This window comes from Aedes aegypti, chromosome 3 (assembly GCF_002204515.2).
Source record: "Aedes aegypti strain LVP_AGWG chromosome 3, AaegL5.0 Primary Assembly, whole genome shotgun sequence".
NCBI classification, from domain to species: domain Eukaryota; kingdom Metazoa; phylum Arthropoda; class Insecta; order Diptera; family Culicidae; genus Aedes; species Aedes aegypti.
The window spans coordinates 335,937,777-335,963,049 of record NC_035109.1 but is presented as its reverse complement, the minus strand read 5'-3'; the positions used below and the strand labels follow the sequence as shown (position 1 = coordinate 335,963,049).

Below are 25,273 nucleotides of genomic sequence, written 5' to 3'. Positions count from 1 at the left end.
CCACTGTGCATCGTTTGGAAATGTTTGGAATGTGTGATATAAGAAGGTAAATTATTCACAATATTTTGCATAGAGCATAAATAATGATCATACATATTCTAAAAATTTTAATACAACTTATTTCTGCAAGCTATATTCATGATTATTAGACTTTTTTAAAATTTATTTCAATATAAAAACACTTTGAAGAAATTTAAAACAAAAATTCCTCTTCAAAAATATTTTATTGATTATTTGGCCCCATAATCCCCTAAATTTCCATCTTTTTATAACGTTCTCTGTGAAACATTGTTGAATGGACTAGAAAGGATGGATTTGATTGGAAATAATCTCCATAATAAAACAGTTTTACTCAAAACAACATGAAAATCTAAAATTTTCAAGGAATCGGGGAAAAACGGGCACCATAGCTTATCCCAGAGTGGCCCCACATTCATGAAACTATCACCAATCGATTCCTGAGAAAATTTCCTTTCGAATGAGCTATAAAACTTGTTTTTTATCTTTCTATTGTGAAAGTTATCAATTTTTTCCACCTTTGGCTTCGAATTTCCCCAATGTTCAATGGTGCAGAGCTCAGTTCACACGTTGCAATCCTAATATTGGAGGTGAAACAGAAAGAACAGCCTATGATCAAAAGAAGGAAAAATCTCTTATGAAAATTTAAGCAAGTGCTATGCAAACAATTTATATTAGTATAACTACAGTCGACTCTCCACATCTCGATATCTCTCCTTATGTCGATGATTTTCTCGGTCCCTTCATTCCGCATATACCGTGCTGCATCAATACCCGGACACTTAAGGTGATACACATATTCAAATGCGTTTATACAGTTGGATAATCGTTATTTTATCATGTATTACTTGGAGATGGTAACTATTAGGATAGGACTTGATAGTTTTCACAAAATTTACAATGAATTAATTGAAAATACAGGTAAAATTTTGATTATTCTGCACCATATCGTGTTCACAAATCCGGACACGTGAATCAAAATCCGGACATCGATGCATCAAATTCCGGACATTCAAATAATCACAGCTGTTTTCCACATAAAACTTAAAAAATGATAAACATACCTTGATAACACAATGCAAAGATTCATGGATTTGTAGAAAATAATGTTGATATTCTGTTGGATGATCCTGAAACACCATGAAACGTTGTTTTTGAAGCCTTCAAAAGATACTATGAAGTGAGCATCATGCCCCCACAATAATTACACATAATTAACACTTATTTCCAGTTGATTTTGTTTAAAATCACAACGATATAACTTTCAACCACTTTTTCCAGGTTTTCGAAGAATTATAATGTAATATTTCTTGTTGAACCATGTAATATTTGATGCTAAAGCACTGCGTCCGGATTCAAAGCCACACGTATCAGTATCCGGACAGTCGCTTTCTGGCACGGAATTATGAATATTTTCCTTAATTTCTTTGAAACTATAGAATTTACCAAGAAGGAAACACAAACAAATCACTACAGAACATGTTTCTTATATAATTAGCACATAACAAACGCGGGATGAATCGTTGAAATATCGATAGCGTACTGAGTAAAACTTCTTCTGTTTTCGTTGATTTTCGAAATAACTCCGTCCCAATGAAACTGACATTTGTGTTTGTATTTAACAATGTTTTACAAGGCTAACTTGATGTCAATTCACGTTACAATGGTCATTAATAGTTAACGCTATTCGTAGCAATCAATTATCTTACATTTAGAAAGATATTTATCATTGAAATAACTGAATTTCACCAGTGTGTCCGGATATTGGTCCCGTCCGGATTTTGATTCATCACGGTACATTTTCTCTCCATATCTCGATATCTCCATATATCGATGTGGTTTTGTTGATTTTTCGCTCTTGTTTTTCTCTCCGTATGTCGATAATCACTTTATCAAAGGATACTAGACCAGATTTTCGTGATTGAACATAATTGAGGAGCATGAAATGACGTCTGCTTGTTTATTATTATTCCTATTTTCCTAACAACGGATTGGCTTTCAATCAAGTATTCATTAAAAATATGTTGTATGTCTCGATCTCTCCCTATCTCGATGGTCCCTTCGATATCGAGATGTGGAGAGGCGACTTACAAAGAATTGCCGATGATTTAAAGAAGGTAAAATTCCCAATTAACATATAAGCTGAATTATTACCAACAGTAACGAAACCAGTATAACCAGGTTCGTCACACTCGGGCTCAGATTGGGTACCACTTCTAGTACTGCATTTGGTCCCTCGGTAGTACAAACCCGACTAAGGGTACATAACAAAATTATATCAGCATATGTTATTATGTTATAATTTTTTTTCGAACATAGGTTGTTACAAACTTGATGCAGGATGTTGTTAAAATAACTAAAATTATAACAAAAAGTGTATGAATAGTAACATAAACATAACAAAATGTGTTTTAATTCTATCAAAAACATATCAAACCAAGTTATAATGTTTGATACAAAGTATCAAAATTATAATACTGTTCGATATACGATAATATTGTATATTATTGAAATGCATAACTATCTATTTATTTTGTTATAAAGTTGTTAAAAATGAACAAAAAAATATCTTAAAGAGAAATAAAACACATTATGTTATATATCTGTTTTATTATGTTCTATGGATAACGGAGCCTAACAAAATTATATCGTAATATGATATGCATATCATATTCTGATAAAATTTTATTATATTTTTGTTACAAGCCTCTAGTCGGGAAAGGTACCCAAGTTTGACAGATCGCAGTACACTTTTCACGGCATTCTAGATTACCTTATGAGCCATAAAATTTTGGGCAACTGCAAGGGACATGGAGGTCTTTAATTTGTCTTTGGTATAACTCGAAAGAATAGCCTATGCTTAAAAGAAGGAAAAACTTCTAATGAAATCATTAAAAAACTGTAACCCCATCATACCGTTGGTAGCCCCAGATGAAACAACCATGAGCTTTGAGTCTTGATGCAATGAATGCAGTTCACAACTTCGTCCTAAATTAACGAGTCAATTTTATCATTCTCTTGGAGCACTTATATAGTGACAAACATGACGTCCCGTCACATCATTAAAGTCAATTATTTGGCTGATCAATTATTGGACAACACCTAACAATCTTAATCTTAAGTGTTGTAGTAATTTGATATTTGTTTTGTTCGCAATTCGGCCAAACGACCCGTTCGGCCAAATGGCATTCGGCCAAATGGCGTTCGGCCAAACGGTATTTGGCCAAACGGCGTTCGGCCAAATGGCCGGACACCCGTATTTCATGTGGCAGGTACGAAGATACTCTATGCCCTGGGAAGTCGTGAAAATTTCCAACCCGTAAAGATCCTCGATTGGTGGGATTCGAACCCATGACCCTCAGCTTGGTCTTGCTGAATAGCTGCGCGTTTACCGCTACGGCTATCTTGGCCCCAATTCGAATCCTATCGTGCCTTTATTTCACACCACGAATCAGACTAAAACTTGTTTCCATTGATCAGTTGATCCAAAGACTGTTACATAATAATAACCGGTGCTGCACTGAGGAAATTGAAAATATGATTGCTTCCAAGTATCCAAATGTGACCTCACTGGGTACGGATCGATCTAGAACATCATCAGCATGTGGGTCGGTGGTTAGTCAAAGAGGAGAAGCATGCCAAACCAAACTTCCCCCAACGGTGTCGGTGTTCCAAGCAGAACTGTTAGGCATTTATCGAGCTTTAGGGCACATAGACATTAGAATTAGAACACATTAGAATTTCTCATTCTGTCACATAGCCTTAGCAGCTTGACAAGCCTAGCTAACCGAAAGCTTCAACCGAAACTACCGCCATTGTTGGTTCGACACATTGAAGAAAGCGGTAAGTCCGTTACACTAAAGTGGGTTCCAGCGCATCAAAATATTGCTATCAACGAAGCCGTAGATAGAGAGTCCAAAGCAACATCCGTTCATGGTAGCCCGGAAACATACCAATTCTCTTCATTCGACATTGTCTGTCCGCAACGCAAAGCAGCGAGCATTTGGCAGGAAGTTTTGGACAACGGTTCTAAAGGGAGATTCTGCCACAATATCCTGCCTACGGTGACTCCTGATCCGTGGTGGCCTTCTTATAGACGATAATTGCGAGCTTCATCACCTGATCACCAGATATTCACATGCGCACGGTACGAGCTAAGAGCTTTGAAGAGCCGTTATCAAGAACGGAGTGGCTCCGGATGTTAAAATTATACTTAAAACAAAAAATAGTATTTTGTATGAATTGTTAGCTAACTTTTTCATTCACACAATAAATCGATCTATAAAATGTATTTCGTTAGTTAGTCTCACCTGGCTAAAATAAGTTGTAAAACAAAATGCCAAATAAAGAAGGGTTGATTTTAAAAAAAAAGGTGTGCTTTGTTTAATACTCTGAGAAATATAAGTGAAACACTTGGAGGGATTTTTTTTTTAAATTTTGTTAAGAAAGGAAGAATTTCTTGTTCAATCAATCGTCGAAGGAATTCCTGATGGTATCCCTAGAGAAACTTCGGAAAGAACCCCTGTAGAAATTCTAAGTGGAAGCACTGGAGGAACTATTGATGTAATCCTTAGAAGAACTATTGATGTTATCCCTGTAGATATTCCCAATGGAATCCCTGGGCGAACTTCTAATGGAATCCCTATAGGAATTCCAGATAAAATCCCTGATAGAATTCCTAGAGGAACTGCTTATGATATCTCTAGAAAAAAAATCCTGATGGAATTCCTCGAGGAACCCCTGCTACAATCTCTAGAAGAACTCCTGATAGAATCTCTGGAGGAACTCCTGATAGAATATCTGGACGAATTATTGGTGGAATCTCAGTAGGAACTAATCATGGAATCCCTGGAGAAACTTCTGAAGAAATCTCCAAAAGAACTCTGATGGAATCCCTATAGCAACTCCTGATGGAATCCCTGGAGGAACTCCTGATGAAATCCCTGGAGGAATTACTGATAAGATTCCTATCCTGATAGAACTCCTGAAGAATCCCTAGAGACACTCCTTATGATATCTCTAGAATAATTCCTGATGGAATTCCTCGAGGAACTCCTGATAGAATCTCAGAGGAACTCCTAATAAAATTCCTGTAGGAATTCCAAGTGGAATCTTTGAAGAAGCTCTTGATGGAATCTCTGGAGGCACTCCTGATGAAATCCCCTGAAGATTTCTGATGGAAGCCCTAAGGGTTCTCCTGATAGAATCCCTGTAAGAACTCCTGATGGAATCCCTGGAGGAACTCCTCATGTAATCTTTTATTATTAGGATATTATTTTAGGAACTCCTGATGGAGTCATTGGCTGAATTCCTGATGAAATCCCTAGAATAACTTCTGATGAAATCCCTATAGGTACTCCTGATGAAATACCTGGTGGAAATCTGAGCTGAATTGCAAAGCCGCTAATCTGACATCTCCTGTAGATTTGGAACAAACTATCGTGCAGATTGTTTTACCACATCTTTCCGTGTATATTTGTTGCGTTTACAGTCACTCAATCTCATTTTCGTACGGGGCACTGTTTTCATATCAAGTTGGTATAAATCTATTAAATGGTGCATGGACTTCGATATACTTTATCAATAATGAAGGTTATAGGTGTCATCTATTGTTTGGAAATGAAAAACTGTATTCATTTGCTTAAATCTTTGGAATAATGGAAAAGTATTGAAATTGTGTCTATAATTGACCCAATTCCATATTCGTACACCTAACAAAAAAGAAATATACAGCATTCAAAACTAATTTTGAATGGACTAGATGATTACTTAAGCTCTTCGTTGTGTTGTTCAGATGCAGTAGAATACATTTGGAAAATTTAAAAGCGGACATATTTGAAACTTAAGTAAATTTAAGAAAAATACCAGTTTTCCCATGTTTTTTGCTAAAATATTCGGTAAGTCGAACAATAAATTGCATTTTTTTCAACATCACTTCCTTAAGAATGATAGCTGCGAATATTGCACAAGTTTCAAAAAATTATAATCAGTTTTAGAGTAGCTAGGAGTGGATATCGACAACTTACACTTTTGAATCTTAGGTAGTATAACATTTATAACAAATCCAAAACCAAAAATTTTAGTCAATTTCTTTATGTTTGGCTCCCAAATGTATATACATAATCCATAGTTAATGTTCCTATCAAAACATTGCGTAATTATCATTTTTAATTTACATTTTACTGCCAAACATGATTATAGAGATTTAAAGAATAAATATTATTGCCATAACCGCAACACAAACGTTTTTTAAAATGATGAAAACAACAGGATATATTCTATTGAATAGTATATCAATGCTCTCTGCTCATTCAAGTTATTTTGTATTTTTCTTATAGGATCAATAAATTGCAAAATAGGGTGCTATTTTGAATATAATTTGAATATTATTTCAAAGATAATTGAATATTACGATGACATCAATTATGTGGAGGTATGTACATCGTAGTTTAGGGTACTTTATTGTAAAACGAAGTTCGTAGTTCAAATTATTTTTACAGACAAATTCAAAATTAACATTTACCTGTTGTTTAGATTGAAAATTTGGTTTATATTGATTAAAAATATCATTTTAGAAGAGTTTTGAACTTATGGCACAACAATTTTCTGAACTCAAAAGGGATAAAAACTGTTTATGATTCCTGTAAACTATATATATTTCAACTAAATTTATATCAGAGCTTACGAGTATAATCTATAGATTGGATCCAATGACAAAAATAAACGTTATTGTTCGAAATATAAGATTTAATAGCAAAAATCATTGGAAAACTGGCATTTCTCATAACTTTACCTAAATTTCATATATGTCCACTAATAAATTGTCCAAATGTATTTCACTACATCTGAACATCATAATAAAGCATTTCAGTAATCAAATAGAGCTTCTAAATTTAGTTTTGAACGTTGTGCGTATGAATTTTGGTAGGTGTACGAATATGGAATTGGGTGAATTTTAGACATCAATTCAATACTTTTCTATTAATCCGAAGATGAATGTAAATGGAAACATTTTGTGATTGGCAAACAATAGATAACACCTGTTACCTTCAATGTGGATAAAGTATTTGAAACTCAATACTTCATTTAATAGTTTTTTACTAACTAGATGTGGAAACAGTATCCTGTACGAATATGAAATTGGGCCACTGTATATTCGACCGAACAGTCATCCTGATATTTATACGAAACACGTCGAATCTGTTGATCAAATACTGAAGGAAGTCAACGCCCACGATATTATTTTATGCCTTGGTGATTACAATCTACCTAATTTGACCTGGCGTTTTGATGAGGATCTTCCAGGGTTTTTACATATCAACATATCAACCGAACAGGAGATTGCCTTAGTTGAACCTATGTTGTCGACTGGTTTGTATCAAATCAATGACGTTCTGAACGTGAACGATAGGTTACTTGACTTGGTTTTCGTAAGTGATCCATGCATAATAGATCTCTTCGAGTCACCATCATCGCTTCTTAAAATTGACGCTCACCATAAGCCAATCATTTTATCGTTGGACGCCCGTTCTCGTCACGCAAGACTGCAATCATCTCCTGAGCTTACTGCTGACTTTGACTTCTCCCGTTGTGACTACCATGCTATTAACAACTTGATAGCTTCTCAGGACTGGAATCAGCTTCTTGACCAAGACTCTGTTTATAACTCAGTGGCTACTTTCTACCACGTTATTAATCATCAGCGAAACTGTTCCCGTCAAAGCTAAGCGGTCTACGAAATCGTTCAGGCAACCTTGGTGGACACCGCAGCTTCGTAACCTCCGCAACCGTTTACGAAAAGCCAGAAAAAGATTCTATCGTAACAGAAATCCCACAACGATCAGTAATCTTAAGACAGCGGAGGATGATTATTTGCGCCTACAACATAATCGTTTCCGGGAATACGTCAACAGCCTCCAATCGAATTTTAAGCAAGATCCCTCATCCTTTTGGACGTACATAAATAAGCTGCCGACGTTTCTTATCGCACGCGTAGTGCCGGCTCACCCAAAGAAAACGCAAATCTCTTTGCAGAGTTCTTTCGTTCAGTATATGTTGAAAATCCACCTCCAATATCTCAGGACTACGTAAACAGCCTTCCATCGTACAACATAAGCTCCATCGAGTCACGTTTGACGGCGATAGTATTCGTGCAGCACTCAGCAAAGTAGATGCTTCAAAAGGTCCCGGACCCGACCTTATCCCGCCAAGCTTCATCAAACAATGCGCTCAATCGCTTGCGGCGCCGATTGCATCGATTTTCAACCATTCGTTGATCGAGGGAGTCTTTCCCGAAGCGTGGAAGCTCGCGTCTATCACTCCTATACATAAATCGGGGAGTGTACATGACGTGGAAAACTACCGACCAATATCTATTCTCTGCTGTTTGGCGAAGGTCTTCGAAACTTTGCTACACGATATTTTGTATCCAGTTGTGCAGCCCGCTATATCTGAGTCTCAGCACGGTTTCGTCAAAAAGCGATCAACGACGTCGAATCTGATGACGTTTACTCATGCTGTGTTCGACAAACTCGAGAAACGTAGCCAAGTTGATGCCATATATGTGGATTTCTCAAAAGCTTTCGACAAGGTACCTCACAATTTAGCCATCGCAAAACTGAACCGCCTTGGAAAGCCCTGTTGGACCATCCAGTGGCTGGAATCTTATTTATCCTCCCGTAAAGCTTTTGTGAAAGTACATGGCGCGAGATCTGATATATTTGGTATATCCTCCGGAGTTCCACAAGGAAGTCACCTAGGTCCACTTATTTTCGTGCTCTTCATAAACGATTTGTGTGATCAGCTGGACTGTGGCAAATTACTGTATGCAGATGATTTGAAACTATTTCGTACGATCAAAACATTGCTGGACTGTTGCGCGCTACAAGCTGATGTCGATAGAGTTTCCAATTGGTGTGATCTTAACGGTATGCAGATGAATACTAACAAATGCAAAGTAATGTCATTCAGCCGTCGTCAGTCCACCACAGTTTTTGACTATTATTTGAATAGCTCATCGCTGGAAAGAGTATCGTCCATCAAGGATCTTGGAGTGATCCTTGATTCCAAACTCCGATTCCATGAACATATCGTCACGATGACAGCCAAAGCCAATGCAATGCTTGGTTTTATTCGCCGCAATACACAGCTTTTCGACGATGCTTATGCACTTAAGTCACTTTATTGCGCCTTAGTTCGCAGTGTGCTTGAATACGGAGTGCAGATTTGGGCTCCGTATCATGCTGTTCATGTCGAAAGTATCGAAAGAGTCCAAAAGTGTTTCATAAGGTACGCTCTTCGAGGTCTGCCATGGAATGATCCTGCTCACCTGCCTCCATATGAGCATCGCTGCGCGCTGATAGGTGTGCAGTCTTTGGCTAACCGTCGAACTCTGCTGCAGAGATTATTTGTCTTCGACGTTATCACCGGCAACATTGATTGCAGCAGTCTGCTGGCAAATGTGCAGTTTCACGCGCCAGCTCGTCAGCTCCGGAATCGACAATTACTCTGGATACCCTCCCATCGCTCGCTCTATGGGTATAATAATCCGCTCGATTCATGTTGTAGATTGTTTAATGATGTTTGTGATGTTTTTGATTTTAATATTAGTAAACTTGTGTTTAAGAATAGAATTAAGTAAACCTAAGTTCAGTCTGTGCGGCATAATGTCGAAGATGTTGTAAATAAATAAATAAATTCCTGTTAAGTTTTCTGTTGAAACTCGTGATAAAATCTCAGAGGAACTCCTTATACTATCTCAAGAAGAAACCCTGATGAAATTTCTCGAGGAACTCCTGATATAATCTCTGGAAGAATTCCATGTGGAATCTCAGAATTAACTTTTGATAGAATCCCTGGAGGGACTCCTAATGTAATCCCTAGAAGAAATCTGATGGAAGCCCTAAAGGTAATCCTAATAGAATCACTATAGTAACTGAGGAAATTTTGGAGAATTTCCTGATGAAATCCCTAGAAGAACTGCTGTTGGAATCCATGCAGAAACTTCTGGTGGAATCTCTGAAGAAACTTCTGATGGAATCCCTAGAAAAGCTTCTGATGGAATTGCTCGAGGAACTCCTCCCTGGAAGAATTCTAGAAGGTATACCTGAAGGTACTCCTGATGGAATCTCCAGAAGAACATGAGAATCCCTTGGAACCCCTAGAAGAACTTCCGAGGGAATCCTTCGTGGTATTCATGATAGACTCTTTAGAAGCACTCCTGATGGAATTCCTGGACGAAGGAATCCTAGGCCTATCATGAGGATGCATAAATGTTGGAAATCATTTTTGGCCCCTAGTGGGGCAAAAGGTCAAATCAATGGAATAAACCTTATCTTGCGGAAAAAACTGTAAATTGCCTAGAATCCACATTAGTATGGGACAAAATTTAGATTCTCGCTCCAGTCACTTTTTTCGCACGATCAGGCGAATTTCGCTACATTTGAAGGTAATATGTGGATTAGCGTGGGACACGGTTATATGAAAAATTTAGATTCTCGCGCCAATCCACTTTTTGGATTGCATTTAGATCCCATAACAACTGTGAAAAATTTCAGCTCGATCGGTGAAACTATATTTACGCGCCAACCGTTCAAAGTTTGTATGGGATTTACTATGGGAAAACTTACTTTTACAAAGAAAAATCGCCAGATGTCGCCCATTGACGTCTTTAAAAAATCTTAACACAGACCTCGATAGGTATTTTTACGATGAAGAATATTGCCAAAGACCGCGAAACAATCCGACACTTGTGAAAAAAGTATTTTGTAGATGCCGCCTAAGCCAGCAAATTTTTGCCACACACTATATTCAACCTCTTGCTCCACTTCAAATGTGGTATAATTTAAAATTGTTGTAACTAAACATGGGTAACTATTTTGCCACAATTTTATCCAGCAAAAGATTACGATTTGAATTTGGGGTTAATTTTACCCCACGGCACAGACAAAGGATTGACAATCCACGTTTTCCAAAGCTTTGGAATAAGCACAATTCTCGAAAACTTATTCATACAGACTCAAGTGAAAAAAGTATACAAACTTACTTTATCGATCCAACGTGTTAAGCAGGCGGAATTCTACACGTACCGCTCTGTACCAACTCAACTTTTCACTTTGAGAACGTTTAATTTCCGGATTTACAAAACGACGAAAGTAACATTTTCAACTTTCGCTACCTAATCACTACTTTCGCCGCCCCGCTGTATGGAAAGACAAAGTGACTTAACCACGAATCAAAACAAAACACTACTTGAGCCGATTTTACACTGGTAGAAAAACGTCGAAAGTAACTGAATGAAACGGCTTATCATTTTCTTATAACTATTTTTGTGGGAAATAATAGAAACTACCTAGTTTTTGAACGTGAGCTGAGTGTATGCAAAATTTGAGCGAAGTACACGGCAAAAAAATGTTAAAAAGGTGATTCATTTTAAAACAGTTTTAGAAGATAGATTGTGATTTTTCCTAATTAATTTTCTCAAAACCGTATAAAAGTTACTTACGTCGATTTGAAAAAGTAATCGAGAATTATTGCATGGTTGTATGCGCTGCTAATAGACGCCATAGCAGAGTGATGTGATATCTTCGATCGAAATCAGCAACTGATGATCATGTCGTTTTTTATTGCGAATATTCTTGTTCACTTTTGCATCTTAATACAGTTGTTTACATTACAATAATATACAATCAACAAATTATAACGGTTTCTGTTTTTGTTTGTCTGTTTGTTTGCTTTCTCTTATGCCTCTTCCATCTCACATTTCGCTGTCGTCACATTATGCTTCACATTGCCTGCTTAAAATTTGTATCTTCCATTTGCTTCGAAGATTTCCTAAGCATACAATCAACTTACAGACTAGTGTTTTTTTTTCTTTTGAAATATTTCGCGCTTTTGCATAAATTTAGCAACGTCCATTGTTTTTCTTCTACCACGGTGTGTGTGTGTATAAAGAGCAAAAAGGAACACGGCAAAGATGTTGATTCCTATCGATATCCAATCCTCTTCGGGCGTCACAGTGGTGTGGCGATCCGTTACGCTTAACTGCTACTGGTAATAAATACGATTATAAAAATAGCGTCTGTGTTTTTTTGTTTTCTACGCAATTTGTATAATTTCATTATTCAATTGTTTTTTTTTTTGTCTTTTCAATTCATTGTTTTTTTTTTTATTTTGTCAGGGATCTTGAAGATTGTTACTTCTGTACGTGAGTGTTGTTGGTTGTTCAATCCAAATAGTGGGTAGATAGAGAGAGAGCGGAGTATTTTTTTGCTATTGTTTTAATTCCTTCGTTTTCCTTTATCCCTAATCGTTTTCCTTCGTTCACTAGAATCGAGCCTTTCTTGCTTCATTGAATTTGATTTTGGCAGGTTAATTTACAGGTTCATTGCGGTTAATGTATAAATAGATGCGTTTTTTCCGTTTCTCATTTTGCACAATTGTAAATAATGAAAACATACTGGAGAAGCACAGGCAAATCAAGGCAAGTTACGCGTTTTGTTATTTTCTCCAAAGTTAGCTGTTCTTCAATTCTTTCCCCCGGGATGAAATCGTTAGCTACTGATAGTTTAAAATTTTAGAATCAATTTGGAGTTACGTTCTAAGCTCTCAAGACATAAACTAACTTTTGATAACAAGCATGATAAAGCGAAGCTCCTTTCCATATATCTTTACTTTAACTCTCTTACATTTCGGACTCAACTGGTGAAATATTGATCACATTCCCAATGTTTTGTGGGATTTCGCAGCAGTTAGGGAGCAATTTTTTTACACGGGATTTCCAAGAACTACTACAGGCGTCAGCTTTACAAATATTACACGTTTGCTTCAACACGACGTTTTCAATTATGTAAGAATATTGATCACACACGCAAGGCATTTATATGTGTTTTGGATTTTGTTTTTTTTTTCTCATGTGGTTAGTAGATCTGAAAAAGATAGTATTTATTGTGATTCATTTCTATTTGTTTTTGTATATTTCGATTATTCTACACAAGAGTCCGTTTCATCGAGCTAATGATTCCGAGTAATCAATTTATTTACGGGTTTGAAATAGAGAGAATGCGATTTGGTATTAAGGGTTCTATCAAATTAGGCTTAAAAACCGTTTGTCATCGGGTTGATTGGCATACAACTTCGGTCCAAATTCTGATTCGGTTTGTACTCTAGACTCTAATCTCCTGGTTTCCCTACGTTCGATTACAGTGGTGATGTATGTAGCAAAGTAAGCATTTAGAAATCTAAATTTTACTGTGAATTGTGTCAAATCGTTAATTAAGATTTGATGTTGTGATTTTATTTTCAGGTTTGACTAGATATCATTCATTAGGAATTCGTTCCCATTGGGCATGAGCTACAGTCCAGGAAATATTGCGTATTTTACTCTCGTTCTACTGATTGAGGTTTTGATACCAACGAAAGCAATAAAACAGTACTCCTCAATGCTATAAAATCAGTGGACCCATGCTTTTGATTTTTCATTGGACCCTTTGGCGGAAGCTTACGGATGTAATACTTCTTTGACACAGTTTGGGGTAGACGTTCGAGAAGATCTCCGAATATTCACTGAATATGATTGCTAACACGAACTCAAGGAAGAGTGACCCTCTGAATTCACAACTTCCTGGTCAATCCTGCTATTGATTTTATATATTCATATCCTTTTTCCTAATGAACAATAAGAAGTGAATATGATTTTGACCAAAAAAGTTATTCTGACCGTTGCGTACAACCTAAGAATCAAAGGAAGAAGGCAAAGAAGGCAAAAAACATACCAACTGTCAGTGAGCTGTCTCCTCTCTCTCAGGACCCGAGATGAACTAGCCCAGGGCTAAAAATCTCGTTATTAAAGATAGAAAAAACATAAATTGTTAGAATATTTCAAAGTTAATTTTAAAAATCGTACGCTTCAGATCAATTATCAGAGCTCCAATTCTGATATACATCCTTTATAGAGAGTTACCTCAAGGAAGTCAGAAACTTTGCTCAAAAGTTCGTTTTTTTCAACAAACTTTAAAACAAACCTTACCCTTTGATATCCTACATACGTTAAAGCAGCTTTTCTTCTTATGAATCTATCTTATCCTTTGAAAAATATCTAGTTAAACTTAAAAATAAAACCTAATCATCTTTTCTCAAACACTTAGCCCTGTCGCATCTTTTACGCCATCTTTCACAAAGCAAAGCAGCACATTTGGTTCAATCGAAGGAATCGACAAACAAATAAGACCTATGGAAGATTTCGTGGAATTGGCAGTGTATCAATGATCGAACAAGGTTTTGGCCTGGAGACCCATGCCATTGGGCAATAATTTATCAGTTGTCTGAAAATAACGAGTGCGATTGATTTTTTGTAGTTTTCCAAAATATAAATGTCATTCGATTGAACCAGATGCCACTACTCCCATCATTTGCCTTCGATTATGTTTTGCCGAATGTAAATCTTGAAAATAGGCCGTACCGTTCTAAATAATTCCACATCTTCTACCATTAAATTGGAATGTATCCGACACTGACTAAATTCTGAATTGCAAATCAATTGCCGTCTGTTTTCTTGCCTACGTAATAATCAATTTAGATAGTTATAATAATGCTAAACTAATGCAATATATTAACTATATGTACATGATACAAACATAGATTTTACGGATTTTTTGCATCGAGCAAGTTTCTTCTTTAGACAACTTCAAGGTGAAAGCTGTTCACTGGTTCGATTTTCCTTTGCATTCGACAGGAAAAAAATGATGAGAACTTTTCATGATAAATTTAACCATTCATTTTCTCCTAATTACAGAATGATATAGTGATTTGTTTAACTTAGTTTTTAAAACTTACGCGCACTTATTAGCTAGTAAAAAAACAAGAGCAATGTGATGAGAAATTTCCTTCACTTGTACCTTACGTCTCTAATATTCTGCACACCCCAATGATCTCTATCCGCGTCGCTTTCATTCCGCTTAAATTAGTTGTATAAAAATTATAATAAAACGGACACAGGAACAACAAAACTGAAGTTGGTAAATTGGAAAGTAATTAAAATAAACTCACTTTTCTTCGTCTCAAGAGAAAAACAACTTACAAGCTACGTCGAAATGCCTAGAGTTAAATCCGTTGTGCCACGATTGCCATGCTGCATGCCGCCGCCACCAGGACGCCTATCGCCGCCCCGGATGGTGACCACCGGGATGTGGCCCCACTGCCGGCACCTCCTTGCCGCTTTCCGGATCCGGCGCCGCCAATGCTCGACATGCTGATGCTGCTTTCCGGCTTGTCGATACTCCGGCTGCTGGCAGCCTCTTCTCGGCTGTTGATTTCGTTGCTCATTTCCTCGTCCACGCCGAGCCGATTGCCGAGGTCCGCAATAGGAGTGTCCGTAATCGGAACCGGTTCGTTGGTAGTGGTGGCCTCCGTCGTCGATGTGGTGGTCGTTGTAGTGGTAGTCGTCGTCGTTGGCACCAAGGTGCCATTCTCAATCCAGTAGATGGGGCTAAACTCGATCTTGACGTCCTCCATGTCTTTGCTGAGCATCTAGTGGGAGGTGAACAAATAGGTATTACAAATTAAAGTTGTTCAGCTGAACTTTAGTATTTAGTTTGCATTTCTAGCATTCAGATGTGCCGTTCGCAAGAGACCCGTAAAATCGATCTAGACACTGAATGCATCTCGCGAAGACTTGATGACTGAAAGGTATAAACAGCATTGCCACAATGTGCAGCTAGGGCAAGAACAGGCAATGAGAGTCAAGATAACTATTGAAAAGTCTATGTGAGTTCAGCGGAATGATGAAAACCAATCACTTCTCACTATGACGGCAGTTAAATTACTGTAAAACAACTCAAGAACAGTAAGGCCGCTGCCATCGGAGCAAAAATCATCAAGATGCGTGTGAAAGGAAGAAGTTTCTACTAGAAAGGTGACGATGTATAGCGTACAAAATTCTGTGAAGATTTCAGGCCAACACTTCAGTTTGTTTAAACATCGCCGGGTCTATGATGCTGCCTAAACTTGAAAACCACCGAGGGATTTAACATCTTACAGGCCCTCAAGCCTGCTAGATACTCTCGAGAACTTTTTGGAAAGGATAATCGTCAATCGGCTGACGCAATGTATGTGGAGAGAGGGCAATTTGTCAGACAGGTAGTGCGGTCAGCCGTTGATAACGCAGAAAAGGTATCCAATAGGAAGATGAGAAGCGATCATTTCTGTGCCATAGAAAGCAACGATTGACCTGAAGTTTACTATTAACAGCTGTAGTTGAAAGACCATTGCAGTACTCTAAATAAAATACGGGCCCCTGACTATCTGTACTGGTACTGAGAAGTTGCTGAGAAGTTTACTGCATGGTCATGCTGCATTTGAATTGCCCTGAGTGTAAGAATTAAGTACTTAAAGCCGTGCCCCAAGCCGGGCCACCATACCTCAGTATGGACGAGGCGACACTGGCCAGAAGCTTACGTTTACTGGCGTACACCGAAGAGCTATATGACATCGTCCGGGACAGTGCCACGATAGCTGTGGAGGCTCTCTTGCAGGCATAATCAACGTAGCTACCGAAGGTAAGCTCCCTCAAGTGTTTGACGAAGCGCTTCGAAGTGATCGGGCAGTCGCCTACACTGATCACCGCTTGCTGCACCGACTTTCGGTTGTTGACAACAACCGCCTCAGTTTTGTGGTGAGCCAATTCCAGTTTCCTGGAGCTCATCCACTCCTCCACAATTGCGATCGAGTGGGCTGCAGTTAATTCCATTTTTTCGATTCACCGTAGACCTCCAGCGTAATATCGTCGGCAAAACCAACGATGACCACACCCGCCGGGAATTTTAATCTCAACATCTCGTCGTACATGACATTACATAACACCGGACCCAGGATAGAACCTTGCGGGACTCCTGAGGCTATGTGAAAGCACTTCCGACCCACCTCTGTGTCATAGACTAATACCCGATTCTGGAAGTAACTCCCGAGAATCTTGTACAGGTACTCGGGTATCCACAGACGCAGGAGCGCATCAGCAATAGCCGCCCAACTAGCACTATTGAATGCGTTCCTTACATCCAGAGTCACTACTGCGCAGTAGCGAATCCCCCTCCTCTTACGCTGGAGTGCTGTATTCTATATTTTCTTAACCGTCAGAATAGCGTCTACGGTGGACCTCCCTTTCCGGAAGCCGAACTGGTTGCTTGAGAGACCATTTACACCCTCGGTGTACCTCAACAGTCTGTTGAATCTTCTCGAGCACCTTTCCCGCCGTGTCGATCAAGCATATTGGTCTATACGCCGACGGGTCACCGGGTGGTTTTCCCGCCTTTGGCAATAGTACCAGGCTCTGCCTCTTCCACACATCTGGAAATACTCCCTCGTCCAGGCATTTCTGCATAGCAAATCTGAACATCCCGGGAGCCTCCAAGATTGCGACTTTGAGGGCCAGGCTTGGAACTCCGTCCGGACCTGGTGCCTTACCTATACTGAGGCATTTTGCAATCCCTACAAGTTCCTCATCGGTTACCCTCTCCTCATCGCCAGCCCCAATCCCCGGCTGTCCTACGTAAGAAGGCCAAGGGCTAGGGTTGTGGCGCGGAAAGAGCCCCTCGATGATCCACTCCAGCATCTCTGGAGATTGCTCTGTAGGAGCCATTGCACCTCTTGTCTTTGCCATAACGATCCTGTAGGCATCGCCCCACGGATTCGCGTTGGCACTCTGACAGAGTCCCTCAAAGCAGGCCTTTTTGCTTGCCCTTATCTCGGACTTCAGAGCGACTTCGGCAGCGGTGGACACCACCCATCGTTCTTCACGCTCCTCCGGTACGTGCTCGCTGCATCCGCCTCCTGGCCCACGGGTCGCTTGAAGGCTCCAAGTGTTTACAGGTCCTTCTCCAGCGTAATCCACATCTCATGGCCATAGAGGATCATTGGTTTTGGTTACAAAACTCTAGTTTTGTAGATATATGGTATATTTGGTGTGAAGGAATCATTAGGATATTTGGCATAAACAAATTTAATCAAGAACAGGCATGTTTTGAAAGAAGGGATATAATTCTAGTTATGCCAAACGGCGTTATGCCAAATGGTTTAATGCAAAATGACCCGCTCCCATTTTTTGTCTACCGGCATGTAGGGTGCAGAGCTACTTGGGCACTTCTATGGTTCACTTTGCCTTGAAGGGTTTTTGTCTTAGCCCTCGCCGAATTGTCATAACCCTCGAATACCCAACCCCGCCTTTAGACGGGGTACACTTTGGAATTTTGTATATTTTTTCGTAGTTCAAAGATCGAAATGAAATTTCTCACTCAAGTGACGACATGACTACTACAGAGAGGCAGTAACACTCTAATATAAATTGACACTTATATTGAGCTGTTCGGTAATCCAATCCGCATGGTTATTAAATTAATTAACTCATTAGGCGTGGTAAATTGTGGTAAATTTCGTATGTTTTATATTTTTCTACGATCAACCTTTCACAGAAGAAGAGCTTGATGGTATTGAAATAATTTCAAACCTGTTTTTTCCGTTAAATACACGGAAAATAAAAAAAATCCAGAAAAAAATATAAATTGATTATTTTTGAAAGAACCGTAAAAACTTGAATTTTTATTATTGCTAAAAGTTAGTAACTAGAAGAAGCTTCAGGGAAAAAAATAAAAAGGATACACACTTAAATTATTTTACGGATTCCTGTAAAATCTCAACAGCTGAACAGTTCGGTGAAATAAATTAACGGAGTACGGTAAATTTTTACAGTATTCGGTGAAAAATCACCGGAATCCGTTAAATTTCGACGGAATTACGGTGTTTTATTTCACCGAACTGTGCAGCTGTTGAGATTACGGTGAAATTTACCGTGTTCACCATTAGTGTGTAGGGATGTTTAAAAATAAAAATCAAAAATCAAAATTCATAGTTTTGCGAATAAAAAATCATTGCCTAAAACGTGTGTAGAACGATTTTAGATAACAAAAAATGATATTTAGATCAGGCCTGCCCAATTTTTTTGGCTCTTTTTCGACATAAATGGTTGGTGCATTTGCAACAATTGACTGATATGAACAAAATAAGTCTCAAATAAAAGCTTGGTAATATATTTGTCTAATCCATGCTGGAAATTTAAAATTTGTATCGACCTTTTTGCTACCGATGCAATCAAGTCCAAAAAATGATCCGGCCCGCGGACCGGACTGATTTTTACCTTTAATTGCATCGCTAGCGAAGAGTTTGACATAAATTCAAAATTTTCAGCATGGATTAGACAGATATACTAGGTACAAAGCTTTCATGTGAGACTAATTTTGTTCATATCGGTTTGTTGTTTGCAAACGCACCAACCATTTATGTCGAAAAAGAGCTAAAAAGGTAAGGCAGGCCTGATTTACATCGAAAATAAAAATTTGGGTATTACAGTATTAAACTTTGCAATAGGAAGCATTTTAATACGACGCATATTGTGGCCAAATATGGGGACAGTGCACTATGGTCCAGGAATCAGTTTTACGCGGAAAGATGCATTTTGAGCTTTAGAATGAAACATTAGACAAAAACGGTCTTCTACAAAGTTGTTTGTATTAGTTGAGCCCTTTGTTTGGTTTTATTGAAAATTAGGGTGGACCACATTTTCATAGAAATTGTGTAACTAACTTTCTTATTTGTAGAAATTATATTATATATGCTTCAGCAAAGTTGTAGACCATTCAATTTCAAGCAACTTTGCCAAAAAAAGTTTTTTTGTATCTCTTAAATTGACCGATTTAGAGCTTTTTTCCTACGGTGACATAGGGTGGTCCGAACAAAACTGGTTTTCTGGCTCTAGAGTTTTCAATTCAAATTTCTCATCAAAGTAGTCTATGAAACACTTTTAAAGCTTTGAAAAATGCGTAATTTGGTGAGTGAAAAACTCGCTATCTCCTTCCGTTTAGGAGTTATTGTTGTTTTTCTCTTCAAAACATGCCCACTTTGATTGTGAATATCTCTGATTAGGGCAAACATAAAAAATATTTTTTGACGGTATTTAAAAGACAAAACAAAATTGTACATTATATCAAAATATTACAGATGTGTTATTTTTGTAACTCTAATAAAACGTCTTGAAAATCAAATATTTTTTATCACAAAAACTTTCATAACTTTTGAACTAAAATAGATATCAACAATCTTTTTGCATGAAAATTTGCGTTTTGTTAAGTTCTAAAAGTCGTTCATATACGACTTTGACGAGAAAATAATATTAAAAAAACTAGAGTTGAAAAACTTATTTTTGTTGGACCACCCTGCGATGATTAGGAAAAAATGCTCTAGATTGGTCAAATTTTGAGCTAGAGAAAAACTTTTTTTGGCAAAGTTGATCAAAATTTCAAGTTCTACCACTTTGCCTAAGAGCATATACCAGTATTTTTGCAAACAAAAAAGTTGATTATATGATATGTGTGATATTGTGGACCACCCTAGTTTTAAATGACACAGTATGTAAGCTTATATTATAAGAAACAATTTTGTAGAAGATCATTTTTGTCTAAAATTTCATTTTCATGCCCAAAATGCGAAATAATAAAGAAATACATACTATGAAAATCTTCAAAATAGTTTTAGAACCCTATCATTCTTATTTCGGATTTCTCGTCAAAGCGGTCTATGAACGACTTTAAGAACTTAACAAAACGCAAATTTTCATGCAAAAATATTGATGATATCTATTTTAGTTCAAAAGTTATTAAAGTTTTTCTGCTTAAAATCCTTTGTTTTTCAAGGCATTTTATTAGAGTTACAAAAATAACACATCTGTATTTTTTTGATATAATATACAATTTTATTTTGTCTTTTGAATGCCGTCAAAAGATATTTTTTATGTTTGCCCCAATCAGAGATATTCACAATCAAAGTAGGCATGTTTTTGAGAGAAAAACAGCAATAACTCCTAAACGGAAGGAGCTAGCGAGTTTCTTCACTCACCAAATTACGCATTTTTCAAAGTTCTAAAAGTGTTTCATAGACTACTTTGATGAGAAATTTGAATTGAAAACTCTAGAGCCAGAAAACCAGTTTTGTTCGGACCACCCTATGTCACCGTAGGAAAAAAGCTCTAAATCGGTCAATTTAAGAGGTACAAAAAAAATTTTTTGGCAAAGTTGCTTGAAATTGAATGGTCTACAACTTTGCTGTAGCATGTATAATACAATTTCTACAAATAGGAAAGTTCGTTACACAATTTCTATGAAAATGTGGTCCACCCTAATTTTCAATAACATCAAACAAAGGGCTTAACTAATACAAACAACTTTGTAGAAGACCGTTTTTGTCTAATGTTTCATTCTAAAGCTCAAAATGCATCTTTCCGCGTAAAACTGATTCCTGGACCACTGTGCAGTGGCTTTAAAAAAAAACCACTGCCGAAGTGAATCAAAAGTGCCAGGAATAAGATCCGGCTTGCTTTAGGAACTTGCTTGGCCATGCATATTGGCCGCCGGACACCGGAGATATTCCGGATATTTCGAGGTCATGTCCAGATGTAATTTTTTTTTTCTGTCGCTTGTATTTTTGTGCAGTGTGAAGTTGTATAGATGTTTACAAAGTAGTATGTGGTCTTTCGATTCCATTGCATGCTCCTGTATGGTAAGCGATGGAATCAAGACCACACAGATAAAAATATTTAAATTTCAATGTAGCGTAAACAGAAAAGTATAGTAAATGTAAATCAAATGCATCTATTGTTACAACATCACGTTTAATTTCCAACTAAAGATGCTTGCATGTTACATGATCGTGTAAATTTTAAGTGCATTCGATTGAAAAATAAGCGATTTGTCGTTGACATTTCAGTTTATTTTGATGCTCCTAATATGTGCACGAAAATAAACTGAAATTTACAACATATTTTTAGCTGTGCAATCGTTTTCGATCCGCGTGGTGCGAGTGCGAAAAAAATCGCTTTCGTAGCGTGTAGTTTGCACGAAATTATATTCTCCCAATACCGAACCGCTCGAGTTTTATTTGCCTTCGGTCGGAGGATAACATTTCGGAAATCATCCCCGTTGGAAACGAATTTCAACAGAGAGAAACAGCAAATACCGAGAACAATTTGCGTTTTAGTTCAACAGATCAACACTTACATATCCAGTCAGTGTCCACGACACCGGATCATTGTTATCGTCATAGTACGCCTTAAGGAGCGCTGTGTACGGTGCTTCCATTACGGTGTAGTTACCCAACAAGGTCACATTGATGGCGGTTCCCGGCTGCAGTATCGTGTTAATGGCTTTGGTCTAAAAGAAGTCATTGTTAGGCTTAAGAATTGATGGAGATTGCTATCGCCATGCTCACCTCAAACTTCCTCTCCGTTAGATCAACGCCCCAGAAGATGTCCACCGCTTGCTGCGTTCGGGGGTCAATAACCTTGGTTGGAACGCCATTGCCTACACCTGGATGCTTACCGTAGTAAGTCAGTTTCGTGTAATCGTATGTAATGACCGTTTCAGCCTGATTGGTCATGTCCTCGGTGTTCGATAGGATTGTGGATCCTACGAATAAAAAATGCAAATTTAGGTGCAATAAACTGAACAATAATTATTTTTACTATAATACCTAGAATGGTGGTATTCTTCCTGATATCCGTTCGTAGTTTGTTCAATCTGATGTTTCGTAGTTCGTACTGAACGGGCTCAATTTCGACCAGGATATCTCCTTTCTCGTGTTCCTAAACGGAGAACGAGGAAATTATATTACATACGCTGTTTTACTTCATTAAGTAATCCTCTTACCACTCTGCCAGGCTCTCCTCCCGGAAGTGGAGCGTAGATTCGTCCACCGAGCTTCTCCAATGGGTCATAATTGCCCACGATATAGGGATGATGATGACCGTGATTTCCCAGCTTATACCGTGCCACGTAGTATTCGTCGACCTGCGAGAATAGACAGAAACAAGGATAAAAAGGGTTTAAGCATTGTGCGAAGATAATTAATTTATCCAACCTAAAAACGACTGGTATCCATAAGGACAGACAATCAAAATTTAGCACCATACTCGGTCGTAAGGATATGACAATTCCCGTTCCCTATCACAGAAAAACGACGCATTATCGCGTGCGAAAAAGTCCTTAATGGAACGCGAGGTGATCTGAGGGGAATACAGATTGCTCTTTCTGCATGTAGCTCGTTATCGCTACGATTTCGCTGTTACGACAATGGCCTATCTGTAGGCGTTTCACGATGACGCGAATCTCAAATGGCTCAATTAGCAGACGTTTTGAATTTTGCGTTGCGATGATGTCGTCCACTTGATTCGTCAATTCAATTCTCACATGCTATTCCTTCATTTAATTTGTAATCTATTGATTCGGAGCTTTTTGTGCCTGCTTGCTCATCAAACTGTTCCTTAATTGCTTATTAATCCAATTCTTTGACGAATTCAGCCTTATCGGTAAAGTTTATTAGTGACAACGAAAATTAATTTCCGATGAAATCGACGTCTCCATCATCACAGTAAGGAATGGAAAGGAAAAACTTTTTCGCATTAATATGCAACTGTTACTCGATTTCCGTGTCGTGTTTTGAGGTGCTATCGGAGCCAACTTTCAGCTCATTGCAGAAAGAAGGAAACTTCTGAAACCCATTGAAAGTTTTCTTAGCGAGATCAGAGGGGTGTGAGGCAACACAAGCTTACAGTGCTTGATAGGTAGGTAGTACCGTCAGGACGCCATTCACCGCTCATTGAATTATTTTGAAAACTCTGAACAAATTTTCTTTTTTTTTTTTTTTTTTTTTGTCGGTAGCGATAGGGGTAGTACTGGCACTTTTAATCTGCCCTAAGCTCCTTCCCAGCATTTGCTTTTATAAGCCTCTATTGCGTTCATCACACAGACGTTCCTAAGCAATGTTGCTCAAATGGTCACTGTGTACCCTAGCAGCAATCAGCCCTTACCGTAGTTTTGCAGTCTAGTAGTTCAGACTACTATCAAACTATGATAAGGCCTGAAATGTTACTAGAGTGGTTAAAGTGAAGAACGAAATAGTTTTATTAAAAGGTCCCCATTCCCCATTTTATTTTATTATTCACTGTCACATAATTGCCTCACTTTTGCTGTCGTCACTTTTGTTTTTGACACTAGCACTTCTATATCCGATTATCATGTATGAACTTTCGTTATCACTTTCCACTATCACAGCTAAAAGTTTCACCAATATTACATCACGCCACTTTCATACCAATTTATTTTATTACCAATAATTGAAGGATGTTTTTTTAATTACTATTTAATTGAACTACGAATTATCACAACGACCGTAACAAAAAAATACTTCGATCACTTCTATTGCACTCGCTGTTATTATGAACACTGTCTTTGTAAAAGTGTTAAGAACTAGGCAATAGTGTTTTTGTTTATAGAAATAAGTACATACTGTTACTATTATGTCTGTGGTATTAACGTAACCCTCACAATCACTTCAAATGCAATTTCAACAGTTTATCATCACAATGCAATTCATCAAGTATCATTATCACCTTCACAATCATTAATTTTATAACGACGAATGTTACACAGAAACTCACCGAATACTCACTTTTAAGTCACATAACAAAAAGTTGGATCATGCGTTAGCTTCGAAACCTATCCACCATTACCGATTAATACAAAGGATGCTACAATTCATCTAACAAACTGCAACTACAAGTAGTGGTGCATAAGTAACTACTGAGCCCTGGCGGTCCCTCCATTCGAAGAGTTCCTGATAATATGCAGAAACATATTAACAGATCCTCAGCCTGCAAGCAGCCGTTTCATGATAAATCATGATCCGTTAGAGGTGTGCCAAAGTATTGGGAAGGTGATATTTTATACAAACGGATATTATTTTACGGTGCACCTTTACTTTGGCACCGTCAATCCCCATGATCCAGGCCAGGGAAAACTCTGAACAAATTTTCGCAATAAAAGTCATCAGCATTTAAGGCGGTGAACATGAGTTGAGCAATGATTTTATTATGGCAGATCGAAAAATGCTTCTAAGCTGCCACGCTTTAATATGCTGTTGCACTATAGTACAAAGGTAACAACCAGCTAATGAAAGTAAATTAGTTCCAACTAGTTGTGTATATAGAGACTCATACTTGGGATGAGCGGTGAATGGCGCCCTACACATGTATCATTGGCATACATTTTATGCGGTACCATTATACGTTGTCCACATTTCAACTTCTTCCCTACAAAAACAAATGTTTTACCTTGCGTCTAGCGCGAAAAGTTGCGAAAAATATCGAAAAACCGTTTTTTGA

General features: G+C 37.9%; 1 protein-coding gene across 4 annotated transcripts in view; it reads right to left on the bottom strand.

The window, feature by feature from the left end:
* Nucleotides 1-11,734: 11,734 nt before the first annotated feature.
* LOC5567249 (protein unzipped) overlaps nt 11,735-25,273 on the bottom strand; it is a 340,182-nt gene continuing 326,643 nt past the window's right edge. For 2 of the 4 annotated variants that reach the window (XM_021850551.1, XM_021850550.1), the window contains exons 8-13: nt 22,761-22,901; nt 22,585-22,696; nt 22,324-22,520; nt 22,113-22,265; nt 15,095-15,543; nt 11,735-15,023 (exon numbers count right to left, since the gene is read on the bottom strand). In XM_021850551.1, the coding sequence (XP_021706243.1) occupies nt 15,118-15,543; nt 22,113-22,265; nt 22,324-22,520; nt 22,585-22,696; nt 22,761-22,901 (1,029 nt within the window). In that variant the 3' untranslated portion in view covers nt 11,735-15,023; nt 15,095-15,117. Of the gene's footprint in view, nt 15,544-22,112; nt 22,266-22,323; nt 22,521-22,584; nt 22,697-22,760; nt 22,902-25,273 lie in introns of all 4 variants that reach the window. The other 2 variants (XM_021850549.1, XM_001651552.2) reach the window with 1 other exon arrangement.